This window comes from Batrachochytrium dendrobatidis (genome assembly GCF_000203795.2).
Source record: "Batrachochytrium dendrobatidis JAM81 unplaced genomic scaffold BATDEscaffold_18, whole genome shotgun sequence".
Lineage (NCBI taxonomy): Eukaryota > Fungi > Chytridiomycota > Chytridiomycetes > Rhizophydiales > Batrachochytrium > Batrachochytrium dendrobatidis.
In genome coordinates this window covers 174,480-200,718 of record NW_006281116.1, presented here as the reverse complement: position 1 = coordinate 200,718, position 26,239 = coordinate 174,480, and the positions used below count along the sequence as shown (strand labels likewise).

At 37.7% G+C, this 26,239-nt stretch overlaps 8 protein-coding genes across 8 annotated transcripts; 3 read left to right on the top strand and 5 right to left on the bottom strand.

Moving 5' to 3' along the window:
* The first annotated feature begins 1,791 nt into the window (after nt 1-1,791).
* BATDEDRAFT_36247 (methionyl-tRNA formyltransferase) lies at nt 1,792-3,776 on the top strand. The gene is made up of 7 exons (XM_006682797.1): nt 1,792-2,064; nt 2,125-2,199; nt 2,288-2,364; nt 2,434-2,564; nt 2,626-2,749; nt 2,837-3,070; nt 3,181-3,776. The coding sequence occupies exons 1-7, from the start codon at nt 1,836-1,838 to the stop codon at nt 3,466-3,468; spliced, it is 1,158 nt and encodes a 385-aa protein (XP_006682860.1). The 5' UTR covers nt 1,792-1,835; the 3' UTR covers nt 3,469-3,776.
* A 455-nt stretch (nt 3,777-4,231) lies between these two features.
* On the bottom strand, nt 4,232-5,127 carry BATDEDRAFT_92653 (uncharacterized protein; the record flags this gene model as incomplete). Its single annotated transcript, XM_006682818.1, has 4 exons — nt 4,232-4,341; nt 4,406-4,835; nt 4,899-4,937; nt 5,011-5,127. The coding sequence occupies 4 exons, from the start codon at nt 5,125-5,127 to the stop codon at nt 4,232-4,234; spliced, it is 696 nt and encodes a 231-aa protein (XP_006682881.1).
* Nucleotides 5,128-8,325: 3,198 nt separating this feature from the next.
* On the bottom strand, nt 8,326-9,482 carry BATDEDRAFT_14827 (uncharacterized protein; the record flags this gene model as incomplete). The annotated part of the gene is made up of 6 exons (XM_006682699.1): nt 8,326-8,433; nt 8,487-8,665; nt 8,759-8,867; nt 8,931-8,993; nt 9,080-9,263; nt 9,307-9,482. 6 exons carry the CDS (start codon nt 9,480-9,482, stop codon nt 8,326-8,328), a joined length of 819 nt encoding a protein of 272 aa, XP_006682762.1.
* A 386-nt stretch (nt 9,483-9,868) lies between these two features.
* On the top strand, nt 9,869-16,466 carry BATDEDRAFT_92618 (uncharacterized protein; the record flags this gene model as incomplete). The annotated part of the gene is made up of 31 exons (XM_006682854.1): nt 9,869-10,085; nt 10,173-10,294; nt 10,366-10,490; nt 10,578-10,800; nt 10,865-11,012; nt 11,089-11,148; nt 11,248-11,327; nt 11,413-11,464; nt 11,550-11,698; nt 11,822-11,924; nt 12,002-12,204; nt 12,286-12,399; nt 12,665-12,725; nt 12,801-12,820; nt 12,887-13,003; nt 13,077-13,229; nt 13,352-13,547; nt 13,646-13,716; nt 13,799-13,950; nt 14,039-14,111; nt 14,179-14,310; nt 14,372-14,452; nt 14,523-14,662; nt 14,765-14,886; nt 14,975-15,096; nt 15,176-15,340; nt 15,455-15,527; nt 15,610-15,725; nt 15,789-15,869; nt 15,952-16,155; nt 16,245-16,466. The coding sequence occupies 31 exons, from the start codon at nt 9,869-9,871 to the stop codon at nt 16,464-16,466; spliced, it is 3,897 nt and encodes a 1,298-aa protein (XP_006682917.1).
* A 173-nt stretch (nt 16,467-16,639) lies between these two features.
* BATDEDRAFT_28405 (uncharacterized protein) lies at nt 16,640-19,012 on the bottom strand (the record flags this gene model as incomplete). The annotated part of the gene is made up of 8 exons (XM_006682741.1): nt 16,640-16,663; nt 16,774-17,254; nt 17,339-17,433; nt 17,523-17,703; nt 17,793-18,002; nt 18,116-18,323; nt 18,477-18,584; nt 18,742-19,012. 8 exons carry the CDS (start codon nt 19,010-19,012, stop codon nt 16,640-16,642), a joined length of 1,578 nt encoding a protein of 525 aa, XP_006682804.1.
* A 489-nt stretch (nt 19,013-19,501) lies between these two features.
* BATDEDRAFT_92535 (uncharacterized protein) lies at nt 19,502-23,677 on the top strand (the record flags this gene model as incomplete). The annotated part of the gene is made up of 11 exons (XM_006682853.1): nt 19,502-19,840; nt 20,263-20,441; nt 20,581-20,782; nt 20,866-20,932; nt 21,054-21,472; nt 21,545-21,876; nt 21,949-22,013; nt 22,126-22,503; nt 22,618-22,746; nt 22,861-23,371; nt 23,471-23,677. The coding sequence occupies 10 exons, from the start codon at nt 19,502-19,504 to the stop codon at nt 23,262-23,264; spliced, it is 2,514 nt and encodes an 837-aa protein (XP_006682916.1). The 3' UTR covers nt 23,265-23,371; nt 23,471-23,677.
* Nucleotides 23,654-24,817, bottom strand: BATDEDRAFT_28403 (uncharacterized protein; the record flags this gene model as incomplete). The annotated part of the gene is made up of 1 exon (XM_006682740.1): nt 23,654-24,817. The coding sequence occupies one exon, from the start codon at nt 24,815-24,817 to the stop codon at nt 23,654-23,656; it is 1,164 nt and encodes a 387-aa protein (XP_006682803.1).
* Nucleotides 24,818-25,326: 509 nt separating this feature from the next.
* On the bottom strand, nt 25,327-25,892 carry BATDEDRAFT_37545 (uncharacterized protein). Its single transcript, XM_006682808.1, has one exon. It carries the CDS (start codon nt 25,882-25,884, stop codon nt 25,342-25,344), a length of 543 nt encoding a protein of 180 aa, XP_006682871.1. The 5' UTR covers nt 25,885-25,892; the 3' UTR covers nt 25,327-25,341.
* Nucleotides 25,893-26,239: the final 347 nt, after the last annotated feature.

Below are 26,239 nucleotides of genomic sequence, written 5' to 3'. Positions count from 1 at the left end.
ATTAGTTTAAACTCGAATGAACACGGCACACTTGCATGGAGTTATCTATGCTTTGATATTCGAGTTTATTCAGCAAATGAATCCATTCAATATCAAGTAAAGGCTTGAATGAAATACATTCAGATCCATCAGCCCAGAATATGCTGTTTTTACAAGACATTGACTAGTAATACAATATGTCCACCATTGGGTAGAGTTGTACCAATCAAAACAAGTATAGGCTGCATTATCACAATTACTGATGATCGATCTCAGAATTCTGTTTAAACATATCAATCAATGGCAATGACTGTTGAAAAGGCTAGCATGGATGACAAGTGCAAAGTAACTGATTGAGTCGAGAGTATCAATTACACAATCTACCTGCACAATATTCAACTATTATCGACATGATTGGAGTATTGAACATCAAGTTTGATATGCGGTGTCATGGAATCATCTGGTTGTCCATATGATTTTCAATCACCAAACGTGTAGTTGTCAATGTTCAGATCCAATATAAAACAGATGACCATTGGTGATGAGAATATCATGCAGTATTGATTCACGAGTGCCAACACCAAACCACAATGTATTTGACAAACACACCTAACGAATATTACCGTATAATTGGTTTCAATCAACATCTACGGCCATACACACAAGAAAATACCGGATCCCGTTCGATCTCCGAAGTCAAGCTTGTGATGGCTCAGTCAGTACTGTGGTGGGGGACCACACGGGAATACTGAGTGCTGTAGTTTTTGCTAAATTAACAATCTGATCTCGTTTTGGATGTTCTGGATCAAATCTCAGCTTGAATCTTTATGATGGTTGTGTTGAAACTGGAAAGCAATGTCAAGAGTGCAATATGGTATATCGCTGCGAGTACCATGACTGATACCAAACATCACTGATCATCCGTTGGTTTAAACGCAACCCAACAACAGGGACACTTTACTGGATAGACTATCAAGTGACACCAATATTTTAAAAAATCGATTCGCCAACAAGACACTGCAAATACTTTGAACCAAGTATGTTGACAGATATGCTTGCTTGGGATTCATTTGCCATTCATTACCAAAGATGATCTCAATCACGAATGGAATTAAAACTGAATGCGAGTATTGTTGCTACTTTGACGCTAATTTGTTTGAAGTATGAATCCAACACTGAGTTTCATAACAATTCAAACTTGCAGGCTAATTACTATTCATGCAATATTTTTGTCCAAGATTGCACATATCCAATAAATAGTATGACAGCTATGATCACAATTTAGCAGTAATTGAAGGTTAAAAATTGGTATTATTCGATGCCTCATGTTGAAATGATTTTGGGTTTGGAGATAATATAAGATAAACAGTTGAATAATCCAAAAGAGAGCCTATTTGATGTCGAAAGTGCTCGTTAATCAAAATCAACAGATCTACTCAGTATTTAATAGCTGAAAATATTTCTTAAAGTGTTTAGTAACTGAACTAGTAATATAGATAGTAATTGATAAAGCCTTGAGATAAAAAGATTCAAGATTAGCAAGATATTTATTTATAAACGTGCATTCATAAAATGAAACACTAAAATAAAATACTTTTTAATATTTTAACATAAACATCAAACTTCAATAACTTTGACAAATGTTAGGTCAGTAAATATTGTTACTTTGTATCGGAGATACTAACACTAGATACAAAGTGCTACATTTTACGTGAATATGGCTGTAGTTTAGGTATTTAGCTTTGGTCTCAAATGGCCAATAGATTTATAACGTGACTGGAAATGATTTTGCAACTTGCCAATAGAATCTAACCCATTTCTATTGATCTAGGAATAAAGGCGTTACAAGCTAACCAATGCCGTTTTCTGCAGCTGACCGCCTCAGATGCCTTTGTACTTTGAAGCATGTTTTATTTTACCAAGATTCTAGAAAGCTTCGACATACAATATCTATTACCAACCTTTTAACAACTAAAAGTCGTCTTTTTTCGCAAAGTTCCACATTTTCAAGTCGATACAATATCCTATACTTTGGCACTGATAACTTCTCGGTAGCATGTTTCAAATCACTTTTGACTAAACGAGGTGAATAGTGGTTTAAATGTTGTTGTACTTTGTCTTGATTGCTGTCTAACAATCTCTCAGAATCAATCATAAAAAATATTCAAGTAGTCACACCTCCAGATAATTTGAAGGCAAAAATTGTCACAAATCAAGAAGGTCAGTTGAGCTACTCTATCATATTCAATCATTTGCCAATAGTTCCAATTTGGTAATAATTCATAGCATAAAATTATATATTTTCCAGTGCCTTTAAAGCGCTTTTGTAAACAGAATGGTATTCAATGTGTGGATGCACCGCCCAAATCTCTTGCAGGATGGCAGGTGAGATGCATTTTTAAATTCAATCGATTTCTTGGTTCGCTTATGAAAGTCTATTGATATACTGTTTAGCTACCCGAGTTACCTTCTGGCGAAGCATATGACATTGCAGTGGTTGTGTCATTTGGCTATTTTTTGCCTCGTCATATCATACACGAGTTTAAGATTGCTGCCATCAACGTTCATCCTTCTCTGCTACCAAAGTAAGCTGCCGATATTCAATCTTAGATTTTTGTAGTTTTGAATTTAATAATGCCATTTTAGATACAGAGGGTCATCTCCTATACAGTATACAATTTTGAATGGAGATAATGAAACTGGAATTTCAGTCATAGAACTCAGCCCTAAAAGATTTGATGCAGGCAGAATTTTAAAGCAAACGCACATTGTAGGCATATTTTTGTTCTGTAGTCAATAACTAGGACTGTATTCTAATGCAGTTTATGAATTCTCCTTTTATACAAACCAATCACAGTCCATTCCAACAAATTTATACTTTGAGGATCTACATAACATGCTTGCAATACATGGCGGAGATGCTTTGATTGACACAATAGAGCATTTGGATGAGCTGCAAAAGCACGCACTTACTCAAGATGAATCTTTGGTTACTTATGCTCCACGGCTTGAAAAAAGTGCAGCAGTGATAAATTGGAATAAGCAAAAGGCAGAGCAGATTTATTCATTGCATCGTGCGATTAGCTCAAGGGTAGGGTTTATCTTTTGATTTATACAGTTTCAGAACTGATGGTTTGTGTTGCTTATGCCTTGCTATTTTATTATCTGTTTTAAATTTTCTACAACTATGCTATACGACAGTTTCCACTTACTACCATGTTCCGAGGTGAAATCTGTAAGCTTATAGACATAGAAGCCCCGCTATCACCAGCTACTCAAAAAGAAATTGGGCTTCCTGATTACAAGAGTACATTGCAGGGAAGTCTCGTTTATTTAAAAAGTAGAAGCACAATATATTGCTGTTGTGTAGATGGCTGGATAGGAATTCGGTGCCTTCAAATGCCAACCAAACGTAAGCAGCACGCAGATGCATTTAACAATGGATATTTTAACTACAAAAACCATAATCAATTTGACAGTTTGGAATGAAGTTTTTCCAAAGCAACGGACAGTTGCTGGATTCTAATGGCATTCAATGGTGCTTCCTGAAAATTCGAAATAGTTTTTTCCTTGTAGATATCGACTGTGTTTTGTAACGACACTGGCAAAGAATCCAATACATTGAATGCGTGTTCATTCCCAACTGTAATCTGAAGCGTGGCCGTATTTTCTACTTTTTCTAACGAGTCGGAGCTGTCGTTTGGAAATTCATCAGCTTTGTCCTTTTGCAGTGTTGGAAATGTTTCTGCGTGTGAGGTTGTGGCGTGATAAGAGACTGTCTTTAAATGACCTAGTTGAATAGTATCAAAGATTGTATTACTAAACATACATTCTAGAAACCACAGCAATCGGCAGCAGAGTACATACCATTTAATTTTTCCCAAATAGACAACAGAAAATGCTAATCAAAAAAGTTTAGATACATGAATAATAATTGGTAGCTAAAGAGATTGCGTTGCATTATTAGTATTTACATACCACTTGAGGGTCTTCTTGTAGCTTGTCCCAGCAGAGTTCTGACATGATGTGTCTCCAATATGATGGGCTGCTATCCATAGCTAAAGTATAAACAGCGTAGATACAAAGTAAACTAAATGATAGAGATAAGCAGCCTTCTTAATAAAAGCAATACCTAGAGGTAAAACCAATGCGCTATTATCAAGCTCTTGCGAAAGACATTTACAAGCCATCCAAACAATATACAAGGCTACAAAATAACTAAAATTAACATTACACGATCCGCAGTATAGTATTATACAGCAGGTAGCGAGTACTTGCAGTTGATCTTGCGATGAAGTTGTGCAAGCAGATTTAGCGATCGAAACTCTACTCGTTCTGCAATACACTTTGAGAGTTGAGTCTCTGCAAAAACATAGTTGATTAGAGTATGTTGTGTGATGGTAACCATCCATTCAAAGCTAAATACCTTGCAATTGAATATTGCTTTCGAGGCTGTCTAGAATAATGTTGATATCGTAAGTAACAAGGTGAATTGCATGGCTCAAACCTTGTTGCCTAATTCTAGTAGCATTGCATTCGTTGGCTTTTGCAAAACAGAGACGAATGGTTCTGATCTTCATACAAGTTGTCAAATTCATAAAATCGACACAATCTGGTGTAGCTGATTTTAATGGATATCCTTGAAGTTTCAATGCTGTAGCAATAGCATCAACATAGCTGAAGAGCGAAAACAATAGGCTCTCGCACTTTAATTCTTTTTGACAAAGCTTGATGCCCAAGTCAGAGGTTTGGAGTGCGTCCAAGTACATTTGCTTACAGAATGCCATGGATAGTGGCTCCGTCCAGAAAATAGAAGCAAGCAAAGACATTCTTTTTAATTGGTCTCCATAGGTGTTCTAACCCATGCGTCAGTCAGCAATATATATTATCTGAAATGTACATATTGCTCAATTGCTAACCTTGCGCTCAGCGAGGGATCCATTCAGTTGGTGTGCCTTCTGGTGTAATAAACCAAGACGAGTATTAGACTTTCTGGATATATTTGCATAAATTAGTACAAGTCAGTAATACCTGTAAGTTCTCAAGTTGAAGAATCCTATCGTTTAGCTGAATCTGCTGCTGCTGGTGGTCAAGCAAGGCACGTTTAAGGACGATATTCTGTGCTCGCAGCTGAGATTCATGCGACATTATAGATAAAATGAAACGCCAATAAACTGCTCTTTTTAACAATAAGCGATTTTGATTTAGAAATATCTAGTATATCGTAATACAATAAATCAAGCATACAGTCGAGTTCCTAGAGCTTGTAAACGTTTACTGTAAATTATAGTTTCAATTGATATTACAGCCGTATTCACGTAAAATGAAACTAACAAGAGTGTCTGAGCTCCTTGACAAAGTTTGACCTTTCTTCTCTACTTATTTTGTATAGAGCAAATGGTCAATCCCCTTTTTTACAAATCAAACATTACAATATTGCCATGAAAATAACCGTTAAATTCCTGAGGTGTGCCATCATTATTTTCTTGAACTAGAACGTATCTGAGATATTTTAGGATACAACAAAGAGGGGTTGTATTGGAAACAGTCAAACCCAATATCAAGGTGGCAATCAGTGAGTCTGATTCAAAACTTCTTGATCGTACAGTTTATGCGTATGTTAAAGAGATAATATCGGTTTGATTCTGTATGATGGTCATTGTTTATTGAATTGGATGTGCCTATTAGTCAATTTGTAGTAGGAAAACAACGAATATTTAATCATTGTTTATTTTGCAGAAAGCTAAAGGAAGTAACTGCGAAATAATATTTCATTTTACGTGAATATGACTGTAAATCAATAGACCAAGTAACATATTCATTACGATTACCGCAGTAAATACTATTGGCTTTAGCGAAATTAGTCAAACTTTAAATTTCGTTCCAAATTTCTTGATCGTTTATGGATGAGTTGCCAGGTGAAAATAGGGGATCGTTATACTTTGGGTAGCTTCAATAGTATGCGTCTAGCAAGCTGTTGAACCACCAATGAAGGACTGGCAAGATACTTTTCTATAACACGATAAAGCTCGCTTGCTTGATACTGAGAACCAAAAGATGGCTCAAGATGCGCAGTATGCATCATGTGCTCCAGAATCTTCAAAAGAAAAATGGATGCCTGAGTTGAGGGGTTGTGCATCAGGGCATCGTGAACAGCAGATACCAGTCCTGCTTCAACAAGTCTGAGTGCAAGTCTTTCTGAGCATGCAATTAGCTGTAGAATATTTCCAGCAATCTTCTCATTTTCAGAAGCTACAGTGTGCAATAGAAAGGATGGAATGCTTGATATACACGGGCTAGATATTAAAGCACTCTCTATTCTTTCTTGATCTTTTGAAAGCCTATTGAAATATGAATTAATATGCTGCCATGATTACTATTGACACTATGGCGCCAGTAGCTTAAAAGTTATACCCTCACCAAAATAATATGGCTTCAAAAGCACTTGCTCGCCATACAATATCGCTGACCATTAATGATGCCAAAACAGATATGGAGTCACTTATCCATAGAGCATCTCGACTTTTTGAACTGCCATGAGCAAGTTCACATAGCATTGGAATAGCAAATTGTCTTGCGCTGTTGCATGAGATTGACAACTCTCTTAAGTATGGACTTATCCCAGCAAGAATAGCTTGTTCCTGTCTCTCTACATTCATCTTTATCAGACTGGAAAGCGAGCTGAGAATCTGATTCTGGACATCTTGCTAGATATCGATTTAACAGTCAGTAAAAGCGATCGCTACAAAATAATAAATACTAAACAGCTAAACTTACATTGGTAAGGCAGCTACTCTGTCTCCAAAGAATGCCACACAATACAGAGACTCCGCCTGCCTTGGCAACTGGATCCAAAAGTGCGGGTTGCTGGCAAAGATTTTTAATAATCTTTAGACATGTAACCATAAGGTCAGCATGTAAATGCGGAATCATTTCCAAAATGGCTACAAGGTCAAATAAATATATGCAGGATATATAAGTGTCGCAACCACAAAGCTAATAAACCACCGCCCTGAAAATTCAAACTCAAGCAGCAAACTCTTTTGTACCTCTAATAAAAGTATCCGAGCCCATAATTTCTCGAAACTGGTCAGCTTGAGAGATATCTAGCAGTATCATTAGTGCAAACCGTGAAGAGAATAACAAGTGACCATCGTTTTTGGAGTAGGAGTTTTCGGCTATCTTTAAAAGTATACGAGGCAATCTCATTCGTATCAACAGTCTATGAAGTTCATGCTTGAATTCGCCCATCTACAAAAAACTCAACGTTTATCTATTTTAAAAATTAAATATGCACTATTCAATTGAACATGAACATACCTGCGATTTCAAAGACAGATGAATATATGTGAGTATAATGGTTGCATATTTGTCTTTGCTCTGGACAATTAGATTTATTATCGCTCGCGCGTGTAGCAATGAAGTGATTGGTGCAAGAACAATTATACGACCCAGTAAATGACAATAGGCCAGACAGGATTCTGCATCTTCCATAAACGACCAAAACGGCTTTTTGCCAATAAAACAAATCAAAAACGTGACCACTTGATTTTGTAGGCGACGTTGATGCTGTCTGTTTTCTGTAGCAGCAATCACAAACTATATAACCATTTTTATCAGTGGGATTAAAAAGCATGGTATAAAATTGACTCATTCAATTGATCGGCTCGTACTTTTATACAGGCGTCTGCAATACCAATACGTATAATACGACTGTTGCCTTGATACTCCACCAAATCAATAAATAATGAGAGTTTACCCTCATCTAAATAGGTCTGTGCTAGTTGATAAATATCTACCAATAGATCAATCAGATAAAGAGTTGATACACGACTGATCCATATGACCTCATATATTGCAGTATAGTTAAATAGCCATACATGACAAACCTGGACTATCACCAGTTTTAGATATAGTGGGATTGCCTTTTTCGGAAATACTATGCGTGTCTTCATACGAAAAACCAGATAAAAGAGGACTTGACTCAATATCAGCAAATGGATCAAAAGACTCGTGTGCTAATCGTGCATCTTCCTAGTCTCCAGTATGACAACGTTAAAATGAACAAATCAAATGTTTTCAAGCATGAAAATATACGTACATGATTTGTTTTTGAAAGCGTCAGTTCCCCAAAAGGAGAGTCAAAGGCGGCTTCAAAATCATCACCGTCATTGGGTAACTCTACAAAGTCTTCAAGATCAAACGCAGCATGTGATGTTCTATGCGATACATTTTCGTCTTGAATGCTACTTTGTTCAATATGTTTAAAGTGTGGTGTTGAATGCTAGATTGTGATAAACTTGAGCTCAGTCTGCCATGATTAAAATTGATCCGAGCAGGGTCAAACTACACTACCTTCATTTGATTTAGCCATGTGTGTTTGCATAAGTTGTTTGCTGAAATGCGTAAATGAGGATCTCGTTGAAAACATTCAATCAAAAAGTTTATAAAAAGCTTCACATTGTCAGTAAAATATGTAAATGACATTGATGTATTGAATCGCTTACCTGTGATGCCTCCAATGGTATCGGTGGATGATCATCACTAACAATACGAAACAACGCCGAGACAGGAGCAAGCTCGTGATATGGCGGATGTCCGGTAAAGAGTTCAATCGAGGTGCATCCAACACTCCAAATATCTGATGTTGTGCTCGCACCTTGAAGCTCAATTACCTCTGGTGCCACTATCATCTCCAAATAAATGCAACGTGCAGATGATTAGATTAATAATGCGTGTCCGTTGATAATAGTATGTGTCCATATAGATAAGTATTTACTCCAATATGCAGATCCAGCAACTGTTTCGTCAACAACATTCAGTTGCTGTCTAATCGCTATTCCAAAATCAGCAAGCTTGACTGATCCGTCTTTGGTAGATAAAATATTCTGAAGCTGCAGTAAGTACGTAAATCCTACATAAATCACACTGGCCTAAACAGCGTTACTTACTGCACTTTTAATATCTCTATGGATCACGCCTTGTCCATGCAGATATCCCAAACCTGCCAATACCTATTATAAAAATCAAAAACTTTGAGCTGAAGCACAATTGGCAATGCAGATCCACTAGTGATCCATCTATTAAAATGTAATACTACCTGACTCATATACAAGGCTACCAGTTTTTCAGGTATTTTACCAAACTTGCGTATGGTTTCTTGAAGCGAGCCGCTTTCGCATAGTTCCATGATTACGTTTAGATATGCACCGCTCTCTTCATATCCATAGAGAGCAACAATGTTGGGATGACGAAGCTGTTTTAGTAAATCTATTTCCAACTGCCTTGAGAATGCTGGTTAGCAATGGGGAGCATATAGATTGCGACCCCAAGAATATCGCAATATCATATACCGCAATCTGCTCGGCTTGCAGAGAAGGAAGGTCCAGTCGGCGGAGCTGCTTAACTGCCACAGTGTGTCCAGTACGAAGGTTTAGTCCACGATATACACTGGCCGTCGCACCTTTTCCTATACATTCGCCAAGTTGATATCTGCTTGACATGAATTCAAACTTTTGAAAGCACTCGAGTAATCGATGAAGGCTGGAAAAAACAATGCTTGCCACATGCACTATTTAAACTTTTGAAATATAACAGCTGAAGGAAAAGTCTGATTTGAATTACAAGGCGGAATTCAGCTCAAGATCTAGCCAGTCATATATATTGAGTCAATGTAATTTCATTAGATTCAAGTTCACGCTCGCCATTCATTATATAAAGATAAAGCTAGTTTGAAGTGCATCACTTATAAAGGCTTTTGTTTCTATCAAGGTGGCCATGACTATTATAATCAATTTGTTTTGGCTGAAAACAATTGATCTGGTAGATTTCAACTGCAAAACGTTCTTCAAGCTTTTCTCGACACGTTCAACTTCCAATAATAAAAACGATGTGGGTTGCAGGACAACAGATAAATGGAGAATATCAAAATATTGCTGTGCACTCCAGTCTTCCTTTGCAAGCAATATCACTTCACGATAGTCAAATTCAGATACATGATGAGGAAGGCACACACCTCGAGTCGCTTGCACTCAAGAAAGACTCGGTTCCAACAAAAATGGTTTGGCATCCCACCAAAAAGCAACTTGCAATGGCTTGGAATGGAGGTTTGACTACCTAAAATACACTACAGAATGCGGTGTTTGTCATAGTTATACCAATATCATTAACAGTATTTGGGCATGTTCGTGTAGGTACTGTCGGGCTATGGTGTGTAGATATGGAAAGCACCTTACGCGAAGGAAAAATACACCAATGTCGCATCACCTGTTTGGAGTGGAACTCTTTTGGAAACAGGATTATTAGCGGAGATGAGGTATTTAAATCGTTTTTTGGAATCGTATCTAGATCTTAATACAGTAAGAACGCTCAAGTGATATTTTACAGGAAGGTGCAGTCGTTGTGTGGAAAGTCGACACAAGAGGTCGCCTATCAACAATGTCTCAGTATCGACTCAAAAGTCAAATCGTTTGCTGTGTTTTTCGAACCTCCAGTGGACTTTGTTTGGAGAGGTACATTATTTGCTCAGAGTAGTTTCCGATGGCTCGACTCGAAAATAACTGAGTTGAATGTTTCAACTATAATTATTTCAATGGCAGACATCGTGAAAAAGACTCGCCACCGTTTTTTATAGCAAGTCAGAGTGGATCCATATATTATGCCGATGATATTGGGCATTGTACAGAAGTATCTTCTTTAAAATCACCGATAGTTTCTCTCTATATTTCCGGAACCCATAATTCCATGTTTGTACTAAGCGATGACTTGATTCTTTCTCGGTTCGATTTGGATCAAGATGGAAAGATGACTCAAAATACATCGGTAACTACATCCAAGATTAGATATCCAACTCACGCACTAGTTTTTATTAACCTTTATGCTTTAGATGAAGCTTAGCAATGGGCTTAAAGCTCTGGGAATAAATTTGATATCTGCCTGGATTGAGCCGGGTATGCTTGCAATGACAGTGAATGGCAGTCCTGTTCGAATTTGGAATGTTTGGAACGAGGAAACATGCTCATTGGATAGACCAGGTATTCTACTGTTTTACAAAGCAGCGACTTTGTCTTGTAATGTACAATCACTAAAATCTTTTATATATAATATCAGAGTTTGGGTTGCCAGTGTATCGATCGTTTCAATTCAATACTCGACATCAAATAATGGCAGGTATGATATATTACAGTCTTTGATTTTTAAAATGGTGTTTGCTGTAGTGTTAAAACAAATCGTTTTGTAATATTTTTTCTTGGTTTAAAAAACGGTTAGTCGGATCCGACAATGGGATAGTTGTATTGTGGCAAGCAAGTGCCAGTACCAATGTGTCGGAAAATTCGCATACTTGGGAGGTACTATTCTAATGCATTGACTTGTAAATGTAGTGGTATAAGACTAGTATACTTAGTATTCCATCACTAATTCTGCTATTGCTAGCCTATACACAAGTTTGATCTAGGAAGTGGAAGTATTGTGTCGCTGTCGTGGGGTAAGGTTAAATTGCTTTATTCAAGGCTAAATAGTAACTGTTTAAGGCTTGCAAAATACAAATCTGATGATGATTTTCAAACCAGGAAAATATGGCAGTATTTTGGCTGTTCAAAAAGCACTCGGATTTCAGATGATTCGCCAGCAAATACTGAAGTCGGCTATATCTGGAACAGAGGTTGTAGCAATGCAGTCAGACATCAATTCAGTGGAAATTGTTCGGCACAATGATACGGTAAGCTTGTTTATTTTAAAGCAGTATTATTGGTGTTTATTGTTGTAGGAGAATGAAAAATATAATGCTCTATGTTAAAATCACAATCAACCATTTGACAATGGCATTACCATATTCATTTAGCCTCTGCAAATTTCGATCCAAGCTAGTATCAAGGATATTAAAGTGGCAAAAGGGGTATTGGCAGTACTCACTGGGAAAGGAATTGAACTCCATTTATTAGAAGGTATTGGGCAGTTTTTTCTAATTTTCAATGGTGTATTGTAAGGATAATGTGCTAAGTTTGCCTGTTGGAGCAAATAGATCAAATGCAAAAGGGTACAAGCTTTCCAATGATCACAAGTGCCTCGGGAGTGTTTGCCGTCAATTCAAATTTTTTGTTTGTTGCTGAAAACAACCACCTTAATATATATACACTGCAAGGTCTTTTGAAAAATACGGTGGTAATTCCTGTAGAGGAAGGTGACATTACTCATTTACTAGCTACAGATCAGTCAGTCATTTTGGTAAGTTGACTTGGTATTGGCGTTTAGTTATATATGGAAAATTGATTTAATTAAATTTGGATGCGTATACTTTGATTCTAGTTAACAAGAGGATGCACACTAAATATCTATGATATCGGACAACGCGATACTCGGTTAATGATTTCTCGGTTGCTACAGTCTGTACTACCAAATGATACCATTGGATTATTCTCTGTAAATTCTACCAAATCAATGGTAGCCTTGAATGGCTAGTAGTCTGCTTTTATTTTATTTGAACAGTTGCTGAAGTTTACTATACTAATAATATTGTGTTAATAGTTATTGGACATCCATTGAAGTTGATTATATACTGCATCGACAAAAGTCAACTTTTGGAATATACATTTCAAGGATCCAAGGTAAAAACCTAAATATATGCCTTATATAGCATCAATATTGCTCTGTGTCCCAAATATTGACACTAGAATAAATTATTTAGATCACAGATATGTTTTGGGACACTGATGATCAACGCGTTTTAGTTTGTGAGCTGGATAAAGGTAAGCTGGCATGGCACAAGCAATGCCTACCAAACCATGTCATATAACTGAGATTGTTGTAAATTTAATGAATAGGCACAGGGGATAAGCCTCAGGTAGGGTTTCGAGCTAATATGCTACTACAGCATTGTATCAATCTTTATTTAACATGTGCTTTTCAGATTTCTTCACTGTTTGTATCTACAGATTTTGGAATTGTTGTAAAAGATACAAGTTCATTCCCTGATAAATGCGAGCGACTGATTGGAGTGTCAATTCCATACCTAATATACCAGCAGGTAGTAAAGTATACTATTTCGTTATAAACTTGTACAAAAGGGAAGCTTCGTACTGATGCAAGTATGTTTATAGAAGCATGACCTTAAAACAGAACGCCTATCAAATATATTGTTCAGCTCATGCCAAGAGTACATAGGTGTTGAAAAGGAGGTGCCATCTGTAATACGAGCAATTACAGATTTTAGCTACAATTTATCCAACGGAAGAGTTGATGAAGCAGTTAAGGTATTTAAACAATGCATGCAATTTATTGGTGTACAAAGTATGATTTTCGATCAATCTGACGAGATTTTAAACACAACGCTTGGTTTTGTATTTTCTGGCTATATCATGCCTTTTTATTATAGTCAATCAAGCTTATTCGTAATCAGAGCGTTTGGGAAAATATGGCCAAAATATGCTGTAAACTAAGAAGGCCTGCTTTAGCAAAGCTATGTTTGGGGAAACTCAAGAATGCAAAAGCATTAAGAACTTTGAATTCCAGATATTTGAAAAGCTCAGATGCCAGTGTCGATCAGGATTTTTTAACTGCGATTCATCTGGGTAAATTTTGACTTGCAGGCGTCAATTTGACCAATATGCTTACTGTTGTGAGAATCTAATAGTATACTTGAAAAATATTGTCATGAATTGATCTTTAGGATTGTACGATGAAGCAAGCAAAATTTGCATTCAGACGAATAGATTTGACTTGCAGAGCGAGCTGCAACAGGTGTGTTTGATTGTAGTTGGCTATACACGATATACTCGTTGTTTTGAACAATAGCTGGCATTAACAAAAGTGGCACTACTAGTGTATGGGTCAATGGGAAAAGGCTATTGAATCTGCTGCTACAAAAGATAGACCATTGCTTCCTGCGGTTTTTTATAATTTTGGAAAGTATTTGGAAGAGATAGGTGATCTAAGTGGAGCTGTTGCAGCATATGAAAAATCCAATACTGCAAGGTAACTCTATATTTGTGAATACGTCAAAGTCTGAAACTGTAATTGTTAAATATGAGTTGTTTTTGATTACTGACACTTTGAACAAAAGGGCCCAGATTCCTAAAATTCTTCTTGCTCAACCTACAGAATTACAAAACTATATTGATGGCTCATCTGATTTGGTGAGAATTGATTTTACAGTATGATGACTAAATAGACGTATCTTACGGGTTTTAATTCCTATATTAGTCTTTAAAATTGTGGTGGGCTCAAAATGCAGAATCGCACGGCGATTTTACAACAGCAACCAAGTATTACAAAGATGCAAACGATTTACTCTCGCTTGCTCGAGTTTGCTGTTTATCAGGAGATACTGAAGCTGTAAGTGTGCATCGACATATTGCATTTATTCGCGAAAGCAAAATACTGACAATCATTCAAGGCAGTAAAACTAGAAAGTGAACATCCAGAGAGTGCTGCTGTGGCTTACTATCTTGGACGCCAATTTGAAGAAGAGGGAAAGGTGAGGCCTGTGCTATTTTGATTTTCCTGTGTTGTTTGCTTAGAATTGCATACCTAATCGATTGATTTAGATTGATACTGCTATATCATATTATTCCAAAGCTGGTTCATTTTCCAGCGCGATTCGACTGTCAAAAGAGCACAAACTGGAGAAAAATTTGGTTCATCTTGCTCTTCAGAGTAGTCCTGAATTGATAAACGAAGTAGCACAGTATGTGAATTTGGTGGTGTATATGCTCGTGTTTTTGATAGTTTAATCCTCTGCATCAGTGTAGAACGGTTCAAGTTTTTATGCTTATTTTTTTTGTAATAGATACTTTATCAATACAGGCCAGCCTCAAAAGGCTATTCCGCTTTACAGTAAAATAGGGAACGTATCAAAAGCTCTTGAGATTTGTTATGCCACCAAAGATATGCAAATGCTATCAACAATTGGTAATGCGTTGATATTTGGTTTGCATCATTTATACATTCAACTATTGTTAGTGATACTGGCTTGCTTACTTGTCTTTGAATAATTTAGCAATGACACTTGATCCTGTCAATGATGTCAATGCGCTTACACAAATCGCTCAATTTTTGATGGATAATGAGGCAATCCAAAATGCAATGCAGCTTTTCCTGCTAATTCAAAACCATGATGCAGTAAGGCCTTGTATATCGTATTTAGCTTGATCTTTTATTACCTGCTTACTTTGTAACACTCGATATTTTTATTTTTCAGATTCTAAACTTGTGCCAGAAAAACCAGATTATTCTTTCGGAAGAAATCATTGAAAAAATGAAAATAGACAATACTGCTTCAATTAAAAAAGAGATATACACAAAAATGGCCGACATCTGCTTTTCTCAAGGCTCTTACTACCTTGCGTGCAAACAATACACTTTGGTATGTGTTTTAGTATTTGATTTGTAATAATTACCATCATTTATGAGTCAAAGGTGTATTATTGATGGCGTTTAACAAAAATACATTAACATCTTTATTGTATTCGCCAAAAAGGCTGGTGATAGGCTACGAGCAATGGGGTCATTGTTAAAATCAGGAGATAAAGAAAAGATTATATTTTTTGCAAGTATGAATTTAGTATTTTTGGTTTATCAATGTGTGGCTTTACAAGTATATTATTTATAACGCTCACATTGACTTTATACAAGATGTATCCGGATCCAAGCATCCCGAGATCTACGTGATTACAGCAAACTATCTTCAAAGTTTGAATTGGCGAGCAGATTCTAGTGTGATGAAAGCCATTATTCAGTTTTATACAAAGGTGAGGCTAAACTTGGCGTGTTCATTATGTATGCTTGTGGCTAATTTATAATTTGATAACAAGGCCAAAGCACACTCATCATTGGCACGATTTTATGACTCCTGTTCACTCGTTGAGATTGACGAGTTTCAAAATTACGAAAAGGTTGGACAGTTGGTTTTTTGAAAAGATTACAGGCAATAAGTATGCATTTAATATTTAACCTATTTATGTGGATCAACTACAGGCTCTCGGTGCATTGACTGAGGCTGAGAAATGTTTAATGAAAAATGATGCGATGGGAAAAAGTGACCAAGAGATGCTGGAAACAACCCAACGAAGGATCCATTATATCCAAATTTTCTTGGAAGCCCAGCAATGTGCCAAAAACCAAAATTTAGATGATATGGAGCATTTATGTGTCAGCATGCTAAATGAACCTGATATAGATGTAAGTAAAAATGCAGTTTGTTAAAAACACGCCTGATTTGATTTGCCTGGACAGATCTTGGCTCTAACATTTACTCATTGTTTTTGTAGGCGAGTGTAAGATGTGGTGATATTTATGGCTTGATGATCGAATCTAATTATTCAAATGGAAATTTTGACAAAGCCCGAAAGCAACTCGGGGAGCTTAATCTTCGGCTAACCAACACAAGTGCTGATTATTATGTGGATAAAGTCATTGTCCATGCTCTTGGCGGGGCTCTTGAACAAGCTTCAGCATATAATCAGAATGATACTGTCGAAGATGACTTTTAAAAAATAAAGTTTAGTTTATTTGATGCATTGATTTTTTCCGTGAAGCCGGCAGATCATATTCCAGATCGGATTTGGAGGGCCGCTTGCGCTTTTCAGATCGACTCTGAGCCTCAAGTATTTCGTGTCTTTTATACAGCGTTGCCGAGTCAACAGTTTCCCAAACATGGGTGTTTTCAGAGATTGATGATGACGCCAATCTATCAACAGAAGCAGTACTGTTTAAAGAGGAAGTCTGCCAAGCTACTGTACCAGACAGGTTGTCCGTGTTATTTTTGATCACCACAGCACCACCGTTATTACAACTGACATTCCATAAAGCAGTCGAGTTGCACTTTAGAGTAGGTTTAACAGCACAAGATTCCGTTGATTTTATCATAGAGTTGTCAACAGTATTTAGGTCAGGATTGGCAAGATCAACCTTGGGTTTCTTAATTTGTCGATGAGCGGTCTTTTCTTCAGAATTAGAGCCTGATTGTTTGACGGTATGTTTTGGAGATGACGGTGTGCCAAGCAAAGAGCTGCTTTTGGAACTTTGATGTTTTAATGGATGCTGTGAGCGATCTGGCAAGGATAAGCGTAGCTCAGAAGTAAGTTCATGAAGACTATGCATGTTGCTTGGGCTTGATTGACCATTTTGCAATTTGGCAGTGAGTGTACTCATCGATGATGCGGCGTTTGGCTTGTGAGAATTATTCAGAGATTGGCGAACATAAAATAACATGTAGGCAGATTGTGCGAGCACAGTTTTTTCTGAAACCTGCTGAACTAAACTGTCATTCATTAAATACCTGACAAAAGTTTGATTCATTGGTGTCAACATATGAGGATGAATGCATGACTAGATTAAACTATTTTCAAGCGAGGAATCTTACCAACACCCATCCGGTGCCTTTACAAAGCAATAGTAGTGCCCAGAATGGCATGATCCACCTGAATGTACCAATACTGCAAAAAGATGATATAACACCTATAGTAGATGAGGAATAAAATTGAGATAGTTCAGCCAAGGCAAATGTAGTAGCACTAGCAGTATACAATGATCTACACAGTGCTTACATTCTGTTTAGTAGACTGAGACATGAATGGGTATAGGTTTAAAACTGTCTTGAATAGTACTGGAGATGAGATTTTAGAGCCAACACGATGACCAAAACCAAATCGCTTTAGCTGAACAGTTAGCACAACAGGAGGCTCTAATACAGTAATTTGCTTGTAAGCATCTCGCAGCGCGTTGCATCTAAATCACAATTGTAAATATTTAGCACTACATTCAGATTTGATAGACACTCTATTGCTAATAAGTACTTGAAAGCAAACATTGCATACTTGCTGCAGCGATATTGATTTTGCTTGTGAAGAAGCTCAGAGGTAGTGAATCGAGCTAGTGCATCTTCTACACTTGCACATTTTTGAATATCCAAGGATATATCCATGAGAGGATCCAAAGTATTGGACGTAGATTTGCATTTAAGACAAGTAATCTGACTTTGAAGCTTGCCACTAAAAATAGCATGGGCCAATGTTGCCTCGGGGGTTCTAAATCAAAGTCAAAAACATCAAAAAGTAAGACTCGGCGGGTATAAGGCACTCGGTACATTCATGACAGGCGCAGTTTGGAGTTAAATATCCATTTCAAAACAATCGCTTACCGATCACCTTCACCATTTTTCAGACCCTCGATGAGAAATCTAGTAAATTCGTGGGCATCTTCCTGACGACCGAGTCGAATATGGCGAGATATTTTCCGAAGATTTTCGACAAAAAGTCTCGGCTGAATAGGTTTTTCAGAACTAGTTTGTAGACAATGTTTTACATGCGACTCCATGACACACATGGCACAAAACGACTTTGTTCGGCCTAGAGATAGATTGTTGTGGTAATGAAAATGGCAAAGTCAACTCGATTGGATTCAAAGTATAATGAATTCGTATAGATGCATAGGTTTGATGGTAAAGCTTTGGGAAATCCAAAATCATCACAACCAGTAATATCTGGATTGCATCAACTTACAGGATGAGCTATGCACTCCACGAAGCAAAAATTCGGCGAGAGGAGGAGTATAGGTCATGCATTGCAGAACCGAGTTGAGAAAGCAGGTGTTTCCCATGTTGACCAGGCCTGCATCACAAGCATGTTAGCAATATATAAATGCATGTAAGCAAGTAAACTGAGCGAAGCAGAGATTCATTGAGCATTCTGACACTCGACTGTAACTCGATGTATGCGCAAAATAATTGAATATTTTGAGCAACACGATGCAGCACACAGTACATACCAGGACCAATATGTTTGGCTGTGGACCAAGAGCAAGAAAGGGAATCCATAGGGATCCGCTTATTCTTTGCAAATACTACATGTTTTGAGGTTCCTTCATATTTTTTTGAGTATTGTTTTTGATTGTTGTGTGCATATTGGATACGCTCAGAAATGACGACAGCCGAGGCAGTAGACGATGCATTCGATGCACTGCTTTTGAATGAAATACAACGGTCAACAGACTTTCCCTGTGGATTTCCCCTCAGTACATCCAGTGTCAGAGTAGGCATGATTCGTTATCAAGACTGCTTTCCAAGTGGATGATAAAATAACTGACCGCTCAAGTTTCAATAGTAAAAAAATCAACATTTTTACAATATAATTTTTTCATTTTGAACAACTCAATTTGTGATAAAGCAGTAAAGCTATTGCAACTGGTGACAAGAAGCATGTTTGAATCCGCTTCTTAGTAAAAGTCAAATAAACAGTCCGGATTCTACATTTAAAATGTTTTTGTCGATATGCCTCTTCAGGATAAGAAACCAACGATTCATGAATGCATTCAGAATATCTTGACAAGAAATCGACTTTCGCGACTTTTCCTGTCTGGAAATTTTGGTTTTAGTTAGCAAGTTGATAGATTGGAGCAACTTGCTTCAGTCAATACACAGTTGTTTCTTTCTACCTGGATTTGTTGTGCTATATAGCAGACAGCTACTTGATTTAATTAATTGGCTGCTAGGGCTTAATTTTTGCCCAGTTCCAATCCAGCAATTCCCATGACGCCCAGTTCACCCTCAAATGCTCATGGGAAAGCATTCATTTCCATGGCTGATAGTCCAAGAGCAGATGCATTGGAACCTTTGTCTAACGCTACATTGGCAAACTCTGTGCATTCCACTCCCATGGAAACCACTGTCACTCAACCACCATCAGCTGTTCCTTCTTCTACTTTATCACTTACATCCACTGTAACAACAAGCAACAGTAGCAAAGCTCCTTCCAATAAGCCTCCTCGTCAGCCAAAAATATGTGTTGCTTGTCATAAGAAAATCGAGGGTGGTCAGTTTGTCCGTGCAGTAGGCTGTCACTACCATTTAGAGTGTTTCCGTTGCCAGGTTTGTTAATGAGCTGCTTTGTTCGGGTTGATTTAGCGCCATGTCTTCAATCTCATTGCCTATTGGCATCATATTGCACCAAGGCATTTTTATCCAGTCTATTCCAAGTGGATAGCCATTCTTTGGTTAAACACTATTCGTCATTGTAAAGTGGAGTAATCTTCATATTTCTCGGCATGACGAATGTGTATATTCAAACTCTGGATGCTTCCATTTGACGGTTGTTCATGCTTATTCAACATCAAACTCTAAATATAGCACTCAGCTCCATCTTGTCTATTTCTGGATTCCTTATAAATGTGATCATCTGGTTGCCAGTCTATTTTAATACTAATTGTGATTTTTTATCTTGTTTAAACAATCAATCTATTGTGTTTTTATTACCATATCATGCCTTTTATTTTTACTTGAACAATTGTTAGGAGTGCAATAATATTGTGGCAGACAAGTTTTTCCCTGTAACTACTGACGGCACAACAAAAATATACTGCGAAACAGACTACTTTCGACGATTGGATCTGATTTGTGCAAAATGTGGTCTTGCTCTACGTGGGCCATATATCAATGCATTGAATCGAAAATATCATATGGAGCACTTTACGTATGTGTTTCGTGTATATATAGATTTCATTCTATTATGTGTTTCCAACTATTGTAATATTTTATCTTTTGTATATCGCCTATTTTTCATTGAAGCGTGAATGCTATACATAACGTCTTTATTGCATTTGAATATTTAGCTGCTCTGTTTGTCCTACAGCTTTTCGACAACATGATTCCTATTATGAAAGAGACGACCAGGTGTTTTGTGGATATCACTATTCCATTTTCCATGCAGCAAAATGTGGTGGATGTAATACGGCCGTTCTTAAAAACTTTGTTGAAATCAACAAGGATCAAGTTTCAAAACAGTGGCATCCTCCTTGCTACATGATTTACAAGGTTAGTGTTTTGCCTTGTTCATTTTCGAATTAGCTGTGTTTGTTACTCACATTGCTTTACTATAATGGTTTTATTTGCTGTAGCTTTGGAGTGCTCAACTGAGTTTGCCGGATCAAAATTCAGATGAACAAGTTTTGCTTGATCCTGAAGGTATTTCGTTTATCCGTTGATGTATATCTTGTGAATGCTTTGACAATGTTGCTTGCTCTTTAAATACAATTCTAATCATGCCTTTTAATTGGACTTTGCGAATATACGTGTTTCAATCTAGTTGAAGTACAGAAGCAACAGGTGATGGTGAATTGGGCGGAACGAATTCTTCAAGTCCTATCTGCTTTCGAAGAGTCTACGGCTGCATGCATTTCCGAAATGCTTTTGCATTTTTCCAACGAAAATAATTTGCAGTGTGTACTTCAAGCTGCTCGTTTTATACAACATATCGATATCCTATTTTCTACAATCGAGAGCATCAATCAACGACTTTCCACTTTTAATGATAGCTCTACGCTACAACAGACAAAGGAGCCAAAGCAGCTCGTTAAAAAGATTTTTTATTTTTTCACAAATCTCTCTGGACGAGATACGTCTGTTCGGCAGCGAGCAACCTTGGGACTTATTCAGCAAGTCACGAGTCTTGCACACACTTTAAAAAAGGTTATTCGAACAGCGTTTGCTGGTTCATTACGTCTGGTGAGTTTTTACAGTCTGTTTCTTGTTTGCATGTTGGGCTGCAAATGGATTTTCTAACGCTTATGTCATCAGGAGCAACTACACAAAGAAAAGGGATCTGTAAACCAATTTCTTACTGATCTTTCTAGTATACATCTAAAACAAGGTGAACCGCCTACCCGATTTTATCCTAGCAGCACAGATGCGCCTTGTATTATATGCCGGCAGCCATTTGATGACGAAAGCATTAGATTGGAGCATACTCAGTGGCATACACATTGCTTTAGCTGTACAGTCTGTGGTATCAATCTTGGTGATAATGTTACATTGGCATATTGCGAACAGAGCTGCACAAAAGTATTTTGTCAAGAGCATGCGCCATCAGACTCTATTACAGGCGCAGAACGTCTTTCTAGATTTCAACGGTACATATCTGCAAATACGACTGATGAGTCTATAGCTCAATATCTGATTGTTTAAATTTATATTGCATTTAGATTTATAAACCTGTTGTGGTGCACTTGGAGTCGACTTTGTCTATGGCTTAAAATCGAAGAAAAACGTAAGTTTTGATGTATCAATTTTCCATTGCAATAAAGATTGCCTTGACTGGTACTTGCTGATTATAATACTGCAAGACTGATTTGGCTAATTTTTATTTTAATAATTTATAGATCTTTTTACTGCATCTTCTCCCGAGGTTGACGGCTATCGAGACCAAAATAGTAGTGATGAGGATAACCGTGTTGCTGATGGGGAAGAAGAGTTTTTTGACGAGGATGGAGAGTACACTCCTTCGTTGAAAGGTGCTTCAACTACATACAGCAAAGTTCAATTTAATTGGCGGTCATCCAGTGAATCAGACGTATTTTTATCTGAACTTTCCGGGCTTCAACATTTGGCAGTTCGTCAATTGGCTTCACTTGCACTGCATCCTCTTTTGGAACAGTATTTTAATTTGAACCAGCTACTAGAAGTTGTAGATGCACCAAAAACTTCTGTATGGTCTAGAATGGTTGGCGCCATGAAGGCTCCAAAACGTCGGCATCGAGGTACACTTGGTTATCAAGCATGACTGCTTTGTTTTAGTCAAGATATTGGTCAAACTTTTTGAGTACTTTTATATTACTTTAGCCTATTAACACCAAGCCTTTTTATCGGTTTAGGAACATTTAACGTTCCTTTAGAGGATCTTGTTGAGCAAACAGGTGTAGAGTCTGACCTTGGAATCGGACCTGGGAGTGTGAGAATACCAATGATTATGGATCACTGTGTTCGTACCTTGCTACAAAAAGGTGATTGAACTATTTGGTATCATTGTTGGCAAGCCTCTTGTTTAAATCAATGCCATTTTATTTGAAGGCTCATTTCAATCTTTTGATGAATTGTTTGAATGTGCACAATGATAGATTTATCCACAGAAGGCATTTTTCGAAAGAATGGAAATATTCGACGCTTGAAGGAGGTTTGCCATCGTATCAACAGAGATCCTAAAGATATTGATCTGTCTGACGATCATCCTATACAAATTGCAGCACTGATGAAGAAATTCCTACGTGACATGCCAGATCCATTGTTGACATTTAAACTCAAGGATTTGTTTACTGCATCACAGAAATTGGAAAGAGAGGCGGATCGATTGTTGACTGTACAACTAATTTGTTGCTTACTTCCCAAGCCAAACCTGGAGTTATTGGCAGTGCTGTCAAGGTTTTTTCACGAGGTTGCCCGTTATAGTGGAAACCAACCGGTGAAGGTGCTGGAGCATCCACGGGCGGTAACAAGATGCACATTGAAAATATTGCTACGGTGATTGCACCTAATATTTTGTATTCAAAAACGGGAGTCAATCCAGAAGAGTCTGTTTTAGCCATTCAGGCTGTTTGGATGATACTTGAAAATGTACCCGATGTATTCAAGGTTTGTCACGTCTGTTTCTACTTATTGATAGAGAAACTGTTTATGCTAACTTTGTCTATTTTGGATTTAATGAATGTGTAATCATAATGTGTGAACAAGGTTCCTGCTATTATCTTAGGAGGGTTCAACGAAGACGGACCAGATTTTAATCCAGCATCAAAGTATGAGCTCCAAAAAAAGTATGATGATTTGTCCACCAAAGTTCGTAATCTCCAAGTTAGCCAAAACACAGGACATGAAGGCGGAGAAGCCATGGTTGTGGATATTGAAAAGGATATTTTATCATAAAGTGATTTTTAGTTTATCAATCAAGAGTATAGTTTTATCGAGGCATAGTTGAAGACATGTTTGGGTGGTTGTTGCACTGCTGGACTGATGCTGACTGTCTGGATAAAGATCAGATATAGTATTAAGAAAATGTGTTTGTACCGAGCCCAGCTCATCCACTGCTACATACAAGTCCTCGTCACAATCAATTAGTGGAAGATTGATATCACAGACAGCGTTGTCGGCCTTTTCAACGCATCTAAGGGCAAGATCAACCAGCACATCAATGACTTGGTTTTCTTTTGCAGTTGGGCGAGCTAGACCAGATAGATTGGCCATAACCATCTTGAACGACAGTCTGCATGTCTTGATCATACTCTGAACATCTCTGACCCAGTCCATGTCCTGGCTGGACAGGTCGGCAGTTGAATATCCATGGGCTTTGGTGCTGTTTCCTACAACCAGCTCATTCCATCCACCTTCATCGTTATCCTCGCCAAAAGAGTCTTCATTATCGGTTGGGCCATTGAGAAGGTCTTGGCATTCTTGAATGGCATCGTTGAGTTGATCGTCATATCTTTCAAGGAGCACAACAGCAAGAGCAGCGTTTGTAGGAGGGACATTGGCAATGTCGTTACAAGCAGCCCATACTCCACCAGCTGCCGAGTTGATGGATAGGCATGCAGTGTCAGACCTAGCATAAGTGGACTGTGACAAGGCTTCAAGTGCGGACGCATCTGTGCTCTGCAGATTTACCAAACCGCAGAGTAGCGACTGAGCAGCCAAGATAAGATGACGTTTAAGGGATCGACCCACATCTACAGGTGTATTGCATACCAGCTGAACGAGCTCGGCAGAAAAGTCCATCAATGCACTACAGGCCGAGCTGACTTCTTTTGCGTCATTGCCCTTGAGTGCAATAGCCAATAAAGTTGCCTGTCTGGATATTGATCCAGCAATAGTGATCATCCTGGGCTGGACATTTAAAAGATCGGTTGAATCCAGACTAATGGGTTGCTGCTGATGTGCCAAGGATTCCTGTGCATTCATAGCACTACTATTGCCAATAACAGCATTACTGAAAGTTTGTGGTTCATTGTGTTGAGTGACAGTTAGTTGGCTGAGTGTCTTGTCCAATTTCTCCAGCTCCTGTTTCAACAAGATTCTAAGGCTATCCATCTGTAATGTGTCAAACAGACAAAGATCCAATGACTATTAAAAACTAATTGTAACAGGTTCTTGCCAGTAAACTTGGATAATTTGGTTTTTGACCAACGATCACCCAATATATAAAAATAGTTTCGAGACCAATTCAACATATTCTAAAATAAAGTCGACAGTTTTTATATACGACCATATGCACATGAAATGATAACTTGCATCAAATTTACTGGACGATATTGTGTCCTTTGAACTCGTTAGCAAATCCATCAACGGTTTGCCGACTATTCAACAGCAGTGTTGCGGGTATAGAGCTCTATTGTTCATTCTTAAACCCTGCTGAAATCACTTTAATGAAAAGTTTTATATGACGTGAAATTTCAAATACAATATTAAACGAGTCAGTTTGCAGTAGAAAAGTGCAACACATTTAATCATTGTCTATTCCAAGCAAAGGGAAATCGGTATTTGTGATCCATCTTCCGTGAATATGACTGTAAATAGCGCTTAAAGCTAAAAATCATACTGATTTAAAACTAAATTCATTCGTCGTCATCAACATTGATCAAAGGAAATGATTCCGAGTCACTATCATCTTGATCACATTCGGCACTGCTAGCCACAGTGTTGTCTTGAAAAGTTATATCAATCGGTGCTGATTCATTACCATTCAATTCAATCGAAGTTGTGATGTCGGATGCAGTTACCATCTCGTCAGAAATAGTCATGGTGCATAGTGGTGAAGCAGGAAAAGAGTGGCCTACATTGCTACTGTCAAATGTGGTGGCCAAAGCATGCATTTCCATTGAATTAACAGAGCGATTTGGAGGATAGTCCAATGGGCTATCCCAGATCACTTTTTGAGTTGTTGGCATTTCTGACTCCATTGATTCAGTCAATCCTACTGGACTAGCTTGGTCTTGTGCAGAATTCATACGATCTGGCTGGAGAGGAGTAGTCCAAGGAGACGGCTGGTTTAGAGATAGATTGTCGTCTACAAGCACATCTACATTTTTTGAAAGGTGTGTCTTGTCTAAAGAAAAGGCATAAGCAGGAGTGGATGCCGATGCAACCGTCGATCGCATAGCCAATGGAGGAATAATCGGATGTATCAGTTTAGTTAAATTATTGATTACAGTCAGACTGGCCTCACAAATCTGGATGATGTCCATGCATTCATAAATATAAATCAGTATTTAGCTTGCATCAAAAACAATTTAAAAACATTAAATATACCTGCGGCTCTGGATGATGAATGCATTTTATAATCATTTTGAGGATTAACGGAAGTGTAGAGTGAATGGACGACGTACTACCACCAGAGATCATAGCACCAATGGTCAAAATAAGCTGAGTTTGAACGACAAGAGCAGATTGATGCTGCGATTCGTGAACTTGATCCAAAGCACCGTAATACAACCATGCTATCAAAGCTTCTAT